This window comes from Tamandua tetradactyla, chromosome 12 (assembly GCF_023851605.1).
Source record: "Tamandua tetradactyla isolate mTamTet1 chromosome 12, mTamTet1.pri, whole genome shotgun sequence".
Classification (NCBI taxonomy): domain Eukaryota; kingdom Metazoa; phylum Chordata; class Mammalia; order Pilosa; family Myrmecophagidae; genus Tamandua; species Tamandua tetradactyla.
This window is the reverse complement of record NC_135338.1, coordinates 33,992,709-34,003,168: the sequence shown is the minus strand read 5'-3', so window position 1 is coordinate 34,003,168 and position 10,460 is coordinate 33,992,709. Positions and strand designations below refer to the sequence as shown.

Genomic DNA, 10,460 nt, shown 5'->3' with positions numbered 1-10,460 from the left:
GGAGGTTTCTTTCTTCTTTAATTTATTATTCAAACTCAGATTTAGTTTTGTAGATGAGGTAATTGTCCCATTATCTCTCATGAAGAGTGCCTCCGTGCACCACTGATCTACAATGCCTTATCTTATGTCATACCCTTCTAAGTGCATGGATTTGTTTTTGGCTCTGTTCTGTTCCTAATATCTATTTGCCATTCCTGCATCAGTGCCATCTGTTTTAGACATTCTGGCTTTATAACAGGTTGTCTTTAGATATGATAGGGAACGCTCTTACTGTCACCATTTATTCTTTCTCAAAGTGCCATTGTTATATATATAATAATTGTATATATAATATTATATATATATGTACAAAATCATGAGATATTATTCATCTGTACTTCTATGTATTTATTTTCAGTTTTCTCCATTAGAATGAAAGCTTGAGAGCAGGAATTTTGTTTTGTTCACCGCTGTATCCCCAGATCCATAAGAGGTCCTCCATATGTTTTTGCTGAATGAAGAAATGAGTATATGAATTTTACAAATTACCTGTCAAGTTCCATGAAGAGTCCTTTCGGTATTTTGATTGGGATTGCACTGAAGTTTTAAATTAAAGAGAACTGACATCTTTGAACATTACACATTCTTGAACATTTCCATTCTTGAACATGACACATCTCTCCATTTGGTTGGGTCTTTTTAATGTCCTTTAGTTCAATTTATTGTTTTCTCCTTGAAGGTCTTATGTACTATTTCTAATTAATTTATTCCCAGAACTGGTATATTTCATCATTTGTGTTTTTGGGGTGAATAGGTTTTAAAAATTATATTATATTTTAAATGGTTATTGCTGATATATCAGAAAGCTGTTGATTTATAAATATTAATCTTGTATCCAGTCACTTTGTGGAGCTCACCAACTGTTGCTTTTGGGTTTTCCCACATGGATAATCACATCATCACAAATAATGGCAGTTTGGCCTATTCCCTTTCAATTTCTAACCCCTTTCCCCCCTGAATTTCTTATTACCTTAGTTGTAAATTATCCATTTCATGCTGCTATCCATAGAATCTCTCTACTGCAGCACATTTTCCTCCATTGCCCTCTTCAATCACTTCGCTGGGTTAATTCCTTCCTTTTCATTCTTCAGAATTCATTCATTCACTCAGCAAATACACACATGCCAAGCACTGTTCTACACACTTGGCATATTGCAGTGAAAAAAAACCAACAACGACAAACTAAGCTGCTTGTCATGTGGATCTTACACTGTGGGAAAAGAGGGAAATAGACCTACAGAAGTAAAGAAAGAAATTGTATCACATGCTAGAAGGTATTAAGACCAATAGGAAAGAAGTGAAGTGAGATGAAGGGGGTTGGAGGTGTTGGAGGGAGACAATCAGAGTAGGCATCACTAGAAAGTGACATTGGTAATGATTCAAAGCAAGGCACAGGTTACCAGATGGATATTCCCAGGCAGACTATTTCAGGCACAAAGACCTTGGGATAGAAGCTGCCTGGATGTGCCAGGAGCACGGAGGAAGTCCCAGTGGCCACAGTCAAGGGAATTAGATTGGTCAGAGTGGAGCCAGAGAAAGAATGGGGTGGGGGGGGGGAGTGACCCTTTCCCTGGGGGTGAGATGGGAGCCACTGCAGAGTTTTGAGCAAGGGAGGCACAGGATCTGATTTACGCTTTAAAAGGATCCCCCTAATGCAGTGTTGAGAACTGCCCTTAGAGGGGCAAGGGTAGAAGCAGGGACACAGGAGGAATCTCCTGCAGTAAAGCAGGCACAAGATGAAGATGGTCCAAACCAGCAGTAACGGTGAGTGATAGGACGCGCTTGGATTACGGATACATACCGAAAGAAGAACCAAGAGGATATCCTAGTGGATTGGATATGGGGTGTAAAAAAATGAGAGAAGTCAAGGATGACTCCAAAATTTTTGACCTGAGCAAGTGGAAGGATAGAGCTGGGAGAAGATTCAGGTGGAGAAGCTTTTGGGGGGATGAACAAGAGTTTAGTTTTTTTTTTACACTATGATACACATTTTTTGTTGAAATATAATTCACATACCATAAAATCCATCTTTTAAAATGCACAATTCAATAGTTTTATTATATTTATAGGTTGTGCAACTATCACCACTATTTAATTGCAGAATATTCTCATCACCCCAAGAAGTTATCCCATAACCCATTTCCCCTCTCCCCCAGCTCCTGACATCGACTCTCTGTCTCTACTGATTTGCTTATTCTGGACAATTCACGTAAACAGAATCATGCAATGTGTGACCTTTTGAATCTGGCTTCTTTCACTGAGCGTAACGTTTTCAAGATTCGTCCATTTGGGGTGCCAGAATCCCAAGAAGTGGGCTCGCGCTTTGCGACTCTGCTGCTCCGGATCGGGAATGAGAAGTCTGCGGTGGGAGTAAGCGGTGGCGTCCGCCCTGGGAGTGAGCGGTGGCGTCCGCGCCCACCTCGCCAACTTCCGTTTGGCTGTGAGGGATGGATTGGAACCGAGACCAAAATATAAAGGAATTTTGCATTGCTTGACTACTATTTGGAAACTAGATGGACTTGAGGAACTTTACCAAGGAGTAACCCCAAATGTGTTGGGGTGCAGGTTTATCCGGGGGACTCTACTTTTTCCTTTAAAATACCATCAAATTATGTAAGACAGAAGGAAGGACTGCAAAGTTAGAGCCAACGGAATACCTGGACTCAGCTGCTGAAGTTGGAGCCATGACCCTCTCATTACAAACCCACGATGGGTAGCAAAAACTCACCTTATGTTACAGCAAGATGGTGATGTTAACTCGGCACAACGACAGTGTAATGCACTTTGATGCACTTTTGAAAATAGATAAGTATGAAGGTGTGCGTGGATTGTAAAAGGGATTTATTCCTGGGCTGTTTGCAACCTCACGTGGTGCCCTTCAGTTTATGGCACGAGTTGCTGAAATTGAAGTACAACCAGCATATCAACAGATTACTAGGAGCCCAGCTGAGCACAGTCGACTATACGTCTGTTGCAGCATTACCCAAAATATTTGCTGTAGCAGCAGCATACCCGTATCAAGTTGTGAGAGCTCCACTTCAGGATCAGCTTATTTTTTACAAGGGTGTATTGGATGTGATCACAAAGACGTGGAGGGAAAAAGGCATCGGTGGGTTTTACAAAGGAATTGCCCCCAGTTTGATTAGAGTGACTCCAGCCTGTTGTAATAATTCTGTGGTATAAGAAAATATCTTGTATTTTTTGTTGACCTTAGAGAAAAGAGAAAGTAAGCTAAAAGAAGATAATTCCAGTATAGTTGCCCCCAAGACAGCAGTATGTTCTTTTGTGTTTAAAATGTAAGACTCAGGATACTGCAAGAATACATGGTTCATAATGAAACTGATCTGTAACCATTAGAAGTCAAAGAACTGCTACATTCTCACAATGTTTTTCTGCTTTTTTGCCTTCCCATATTTATGGTGCTACCTGAGCCTCACATGGCTGCCGTTAGCACAATGTTGAAACAGACATTGCCTGTAAAGCTTCATAAATTTGTTAATTTCATTATTCAGGTGGATGCGGCTTTACAACATTTGCTACATGGATTTAGATGAATTTGCTGCTTTTTTCTAAACTCATTTGCCTGAACTGGTTATCAAAATGACCACTGTGCAGTAGTAAGAAGTCGGGTTCTTATAAGAATGTCATTGTATGTTAAAAAGTTAAATTAAATTTTAATGATTACTGAAAATGCATCGCCCCAAATCTAGACCATTTTCGATTTGGGTAAGAAAGAATCTGCTATAAATGTGCTTTAATTTTTTTACTTTTTTTTACTTTTTTTTCCACATGGGCAGGCACTGGGAATCGAACCCGGGTCCTCTGGCATGGCAGGCAAGCATGCTTGCCTGCTGAGCCACCGTGGCCCACCCAATGTGCTTTACTTTTAATTCAATTGTAAAGTATTTGTTAGAGAAAACTGAAAGGTTATGTACTTTGAGAAATATTTGATATCTGTTATTATTTCATTACTAATATTTAATTTTTTCAGAGGCTCCTTCCATAATTTAAAATGTAGTCCAGGATCCAGTTCTTGTTTTTTTTTGCATAAACACTCAGTGTACTTTAAATTTATAAAATCTGAACTTCTAGGATCCAGCTATTTAGCACGTATGGCTATGAATCACTTACTAGAGGAGCTAATAGAGTTCCTTATACAGATACTGGAATGTTTGAGGTATGTTTGTTGGCAAAGTGTGTGGAAATGAGAAACAGTCTTTGATAAAGTAGAGTAAGATTCACTTAACTTTGGCATATCTGGATCCAGATCCAAATTAAACGATCAACTTACATTGGTTGCTCAAATTCATGTTTAGATACAAATTGCCTTAATGGACAGTATTGATTTTACTGTCATTAATCATTGTCGGTTTCTTGTGAAATCTAAAAGGGTGCCAGAAAAATAATTATGCTTTTTAAAATCATACACATCTATGAATGCTTTTGCAACTACCATCTATTTGTTGTAAATAAAACAACAAATATTGTGGTTTAAAAAAAACTCTCATCCATTTTGTACCATGTATCAGTAGCTCTTTCCTTTTTGTGACTTAATAATAATCTACTGAGTGGATCTACCACAATGTGTTTATCCATTCATCTGTGGATGGAAATCTGAGTTCTTTCCATGTGGCTATTATGAATGGTGCTGCTATGAACATTTGTATCAAAGTTTTTGTGTTCAATTCTCTGAGGTGCATATCTAGGAGTGGAATTTCTAGGACACATAATAACTGAATGTCTAACTTTTTGCTGAGCTGTCAGACTGTTTTCCAAAACAGCTGAAATATTTTACATACCCACCAGCAATATACAAAGGTTCCAGTTTCTCCAGATCTGATCTTTTTTTTTTTTTTTTTTAACATGGACAAGCACCGGGAATCGAACCCGGGTCCTCTGGCATCACAGGCAAGCATTCCTGCCTGCTGAGCCACCGTGGCCCGCCCTCATTGTGTTTTTCATTTGAATTTTCCTAATGGCTAATGATGTTGAGCAGTTTTTCATGTGCTTATTGGCCATTGCATATCTCCTTTGGAGAAATAGCTATTCAAATCCTTTGATCATTTTTAAACAATAGATTGTCTTTTTATTGTTGAATTATAAGAGTTCTTTATATATTCTGGAGACTAGACCCTTATCATAGGGTCTATGATAAATATGATTATATATATATGATTATCAAATATTTTCTCTCATCTTATGGATTGTCTTTTTTCTTTTTTTTAGGTGCAGGGTCCGGCAACCGAACCCAGGTCTCCTGCATGGAAGGTGAACATTCTACCACTGAGCCATCTGTGCACCTGTGGATTGCCTTTGAAGAGTTCTGTTTTATGTAGCCTTGTTGAGTTTGAGATATTAGATTGTTAAGTAGGCAGTTAAATATTGAAGTTTGGGAGAAAGATAAAGCTAAGACATATAACAACAGAATTCACCTCTATATGGAAGAATCATATTTAAAATAATGAGACTAGGCATGATCCCTCATCAAGAAAATGAAGAGAGAGGAAAGGGAAAAGATGTCAAAGACTGAGCTCTGGGACACTCCAAAATTCAGAAATCGGCAAGGTGGGAAGAGCCACCAGAGTAGATTGAGTAGGGGTGGCCAGGGAGGCTGGAGGCAGCCAATAGAGTGTGGGGTCTTGGAGGCTAGAGAAGAAAGTATTCAGGAGGAGGCTGTGTCCATCTGTGTCAGATACTTCTGATAGGTCAAGTGACACGAGGGCCAAGAAACAACCATTGGGTTCAGCAACAAGGAGTTCGTTGGTAGCTTGATAAAGAGCAGTTTCAGAGGGACATTGAAAAAGAAAACTTGGAAGGAACAAGATGGCGGCGGCGGCGGAGTGACAGGGGTTCCTCCGGGCGGGAGCCGGCGGCGGCGGTGGCATCGGTAGCGCCGCCCTAACTCACCGCGCCCCTTTTTCATTTCGCGACGTCGCCGCGAAACCGAGGCAGCAGCGGCTGCCCAGAAACAAGTGGCCCAGCCTGGTTACCACGAAAGCCCGCTCACAAACTGCGGCCTGGCAAAAAGAACCTGACTGAGAGACGGCCATCAGGTTCCCTTCAGACGATTCTGGGCCCTATAACGTCGAGAAAGAGTCTCCGTTTTCCATTTCCTGCCGCCCTCCTCCGCAGCCTTGATTCGTGGACGGGCCCCGGAGGCCCTTGTCCTCCTCCCAGAGGTGTTGGGGCTTGGCCCCAGCCCTCCATTTTCGTCTCTCAGGATGGCGAGCAGCAGTGGCTCCAAGGCCGAATTCATTGTCGGAGGAAAATATAAACTAGTACGGAAGATCGGGTCTGGCTCCTTCCGGGACATTTATCTGGCCATCAACATCACCAACGGCGAGGAAGTAGCAGTGAAGCTAGAATCTCAGAAGGCCAGGCATCCCCAGTTGCTGTACGAGAGCAAACTCTATAAGATTCTTCAAGGTGGGGTTGGCATCCCCCACATACGGTGGTATGGGCAGGAAAAAGACTACAATGTACTAGTCATGGATCTTCTTGGACCCAGCCTTGAAGACCTCTTCAATTTCTGTTCAAGAAGGTTCACAATGAAAACTGTACTTATGTTAGCTGACCAGATGATCAGTAGAATTGAATATGTGCATACAAAGAATTTTATACACAGAGACATTAAACCAGATAACTTCCTAATGGGTATTGGGCGTCACTGTAATAAGTTATTCCTTACTGATTTTGGTTTGGCCAAAAAGTACAGAGACAACAGGACAAGGCAACACATACCATACAGAGAAGATAAAAATCTCACTGGCACTGCCCGATATGCTAGCATCAATGCACATCTTGGTATTGAACAGAGTCGCCGAGATGACATGGAATCATTAGGATATGTCTTGATGTATTTTAATAGAACTAGCCTGCCGTGGCAAGGGCTAAAGGCTGCAACAAAGAAACAAAAGTATGAAAAGATTAGTGAAAAGAAGATGTCCACTCCTGTTGAGGTTTTATGTAAGGGGTTTCCTGCAGAATTTGCTATGTACTTAAACTATTGTCGTGGGCTGCGCTTTGAGGAAGCCCCGGATTACATGTATCTGCGGCAGCTATTCCGTATTCTTTTCAGGACCCTGAATCACCAATATGACTACACATTTGATTGGACAATGTTAAAGCAGAAAGCAGCACAGCAGGCAGCCTCTTCCAGTGGGCAGGGTCAGCAGGCCCAAACCCCCACAGGCAAGCAAACTGACAAAACCAAGAGTAACATGAAAGGTTTCTAAGCATGAATCGACAGAAGAAGCAGAGCAGATGATCGGAGCAGCATTTGTTTCTCCCCAAATCTAGAAATTTTAGTTCATATCACTAGCCAGTGGTTATGGACAACCATTTACTTGGTGTAAAGAACTTAATTTCAGTATAAACTGGCTCTGGGCAGCATTGGTGGTGCTGTATCCTGAGTTGTAGCCACTGTAATTGTGAATATTAACTGAGATAGTGAAACATGGTGTCCAGTTTTCTATTGCATTTTCTCAAGTGGAAAAGTTAACTTAAATGGTTGACACACAGAAATTGGTGGAAAAATTGTGCATATGCCAATTTTTTGTTAAAACTTTATTTTGAACTATACTGCTTTGAGATCTCATTTCAGAAGAACGGCATGAACAGTCTTCAGCCACAGTTGTGATGGTTGTAAACGCTCACAATTGTGCATTCTTAGGGTTTTTCCATCCCTAGAGTTTGCAAGTTGTTCACTTAAAACATTCTTAAAAAGGTTGGCTTCTTGTTTGCAAGCCAACTGATATGGTAGCAACCAAAGATTCCAGTGTTTGAGCATATGAAAGACTGCCTGCTTACCTGTGCTAGAAATAACAGCATCTAAAGTGAAGACTTAAGAAAAACTTAGTGACTACTAGATTATCCTTAGGACTCTGCATTAACTCTATAATGTTCTTGGTATTAAAAATATTTGTCACAGAGATTTAGTTAACATCTTACAATTGAACCATGTATGTATGTTGCTTAGATAAATGTAATCACTGTAAACATCTATATGATCTGGGATTTTGTTTTTATTTTGAAATGGGAGCTTTTTGTTTACAAGTTCATTAAAAACTAAAAACTGTTTCTGTAAGGAAATGAGGTTTTTTTAAACAAAAAATGCCTTGCTGACTCATGGAATCAAAGTCTCCCCAATTTTTTAATAGACTACTTCAAGCCATTTGTTAAGTAATAATCCTTTGCAAATCATTTTAGATATAGTGTTAGAACTTTTCCTAAAATTTTTTTTATTTTAATTTTTTTTTAATCATCTGAAGGGGAAAGGCATTCTTTCATTTTCTTTTCTTTCCTTTTTTTTTTTAAATGACTTGCAGGCATAATACTTAGTACTGCAACTGCCAGAACTTGGTATTGTAACGCCTGCTGCCACTGACTTAACAGCTGGACTGATTTTGAAAAAGAATTAAAGCATTAAAGGGTTTGACCATAAAAAAAAAAAAAAGAAAGAAAAAAAGAAAAAGAAAAAGAAAACTTCATCAGAGTGGGATCTAGAAAGAGTGGGAGAAGACAAACTGGAGACAGCAAGTGTAGACATTTCTTTCAAGGAGATTTGCTGCAAACCTTGCGGAGAGGGAGAAGTAGGTAGGTAGAGGGAGAGGTGAGGCCAAGAGTGTTTCTTGGTTTGTTTTGTTTAGTTTTTAAGATGGAAGAACAGCATATGTTTGCTATCAGATGAGAATGATCCAATGAGAGCAGAAAATTAATAATGAAGGAGAGAGAGGGGAGAATTGCTGGAGCAGTGTCCTTGAGTAGGTGAGGGGGAGGGCTTTGATGCCCAAGTGGAAGGTTGGCCTTTGATGGGGCATAAAGCTGATTGGTGCCTAAGCTGACCAGTGGGGGAGATGCCTGGCTGGGTAGGAGTCTGAGCTTCCATGCTTTCAAGTGAAGGAGGAAGCAAGCCTCTGGCTGGGACTGAGAATGCAGGAGGAGATGGTGGGAACCCAGGAAGAAGAGAGGTGTGAAATAGGTATCTAGGGAAGGGAGAGTAAGCAGACTAACTAAGGCGGGTGGGGTCCCGGTCAGCATGAAGGGTTCATATGAGGTCTGAGGTCTTGATTTTGAAGCTCAGGTCAGATATCACTTCCTCTTGGGGGAAAGTTTTCAGAACCCCCAATCCTCCTGAAACGGTTCGCAGGGTCCCTTGTGCTGTTTCTCCCTCTGTCTGACCTGCAGGGGGTATCACAATTGAAACAAAATACCAACTGTTTTGATTTCTGTTTAATGCCTCGCTAGACTGTTAAATACACGAGGAAGTGAGCAGAGACTTAGTTAACCTCTGTTATCTCAGCGTGTAGTCCCTCCTGCATAATAGTCTCTCAATGCCTAATTATGAAGTAGGTGAATAAATGCAAGACGTGAATGAATGAGAAAAGTCCTGGAAGTGGCATGGGTGTTCTTTAGTCGGTCTAGATTTCTGAAGCAGCCTTTCCTCCTTCGCTTCCCCCACTGGTCCCCTCTCTGTCCCTAGGCCACTATGGACCCCTCTCCTTTTGCCTCCCACCGGCCGCCGCCCCCGAGCACGGCGCACAGCAGAAGCTGCGGCGTTAAGGCCCGGGAGGAGCCAGCCGCGTGGTGATTGGTGGTTTCTTCTACCGGGGGAGGATGAGCTCATCTGCAGCCAGTGGCCGCGGCTGCACCCGCTGGAAACCTGCACCTGGCTAGAAGGCGGAGAGCAATCGCCGGTCCTCGGTCGCCGGTGCGGGCGGACGGGTGGTGGCTGCAAGGGTAGATCTGGCCTGCGCGCAGACGGAGCTCCTGGCTCGAGCAGGTACGGTGTTTGCCCGGCTCCTGCTCCGTCATCAAACCCGGGCGAGGATGCCTGTCCCCTCATGCGCCCCATCCCGGCTTCCCTCGCCCGGCCTCCCGCGGGACCCGGCACCGTGCACGCCTGGGCTGCACGCGCCGCCCGATGGGGTGGTCCCTGACTCGGCGAGGCCACCCCGGAGCTCAGTCCTCAGAGCAGCACGAACCCGCTTGGCTGGGAGCAGCGGGGAGGGTGCGGCTTCTCTCCCTCCGCATCCTGGTCGGGGTGCAGCTCCCAATGCCTTGGGGATGTGGGTTCCCCTCCCCTATCTCCCATCCTGTTCTCCTTTCCCCTTTCTCCACGGGAGACAGAACGGTCGGGAGTTCTGTCCCTGCCCCTTCCCAGTGGGGCCTGAGAGAGTTAAGGTGCAGTGGCTGCAGTGAGCCCCGCTGGCCTCTCTCCGGGCCCCTTCCTTTCTGCAGCCACCGTTCTTTGACCACTTGGTCACACATACTCAGGAGGAGCTGCTGTCGGGTCCTCGGAGATTAGATGGTCTCCTGGCCTCCTCAGAGAGGCAGGCAAGAGCCGTGGGTCCCTGGAGCTAGGCGGTCCCTGCCGTCCCTGGTCTCACTCCATCCCCCTGTGGAGACCCTCTGGGTGGCAT

General features: G+C 43.1%; 1 protein-coding gene and 1 pseudogene across 2 annotated transcripts; both read left to right on the top strand.

The window, feature by feature from the left end:
- Positions 1 to 2,389: 2,389 nt before the first annotated feature.
- Positions 2,390 to 3,339, top strand: LOC143651398 (solute carrier family 25 member 32 pseudogene; annotated as a pseudogene).
- Positions 3,340 to 5,857: 2,518 nt separating this feature from the next.
- On the top strand, positions 5,858 to 8,116 carry LOC143652009 (casein kinase I-like). Of its 2 annotated transcripts, XM_077123066.1 has the most exons (2): positions 5,858 to 7,230; positions 7,267 to 8,116. In XM_077123066.1, the coding sequence occupies exons 1-2, from the start codon at positions 6,261 to 6,263 to the stop codon at positions 7,272 to 7,274; spliced, it is 978 nt and encodes a 325-aa protein (XP_076979181.1). In that variant the 5' UTR covers positions 5,858 to 6,260; the 3' UTR covers positions 7,275 to 8,116. The 2 variants fall into 2 exon arrangements, with proteins under 2 accessions (XP_076979181.1, XP_076979179.1); XM_077123064.1 differs by having other exon boundaries at positions 5,858 to 8,116.
- The last annotated feature ends 2,344 nt before the right edge of the window (positions 8,117 to 10,460 follow it).

Coding starts and splice junctions, on each gene's coding strand:
- LOC143652009 (XM_077123064.1), top strand. CDS start 6,261: ATGGCGAGCAGCAGTGGCTCCAAGGCCGAATTCATTGTCGGAGGAAAA.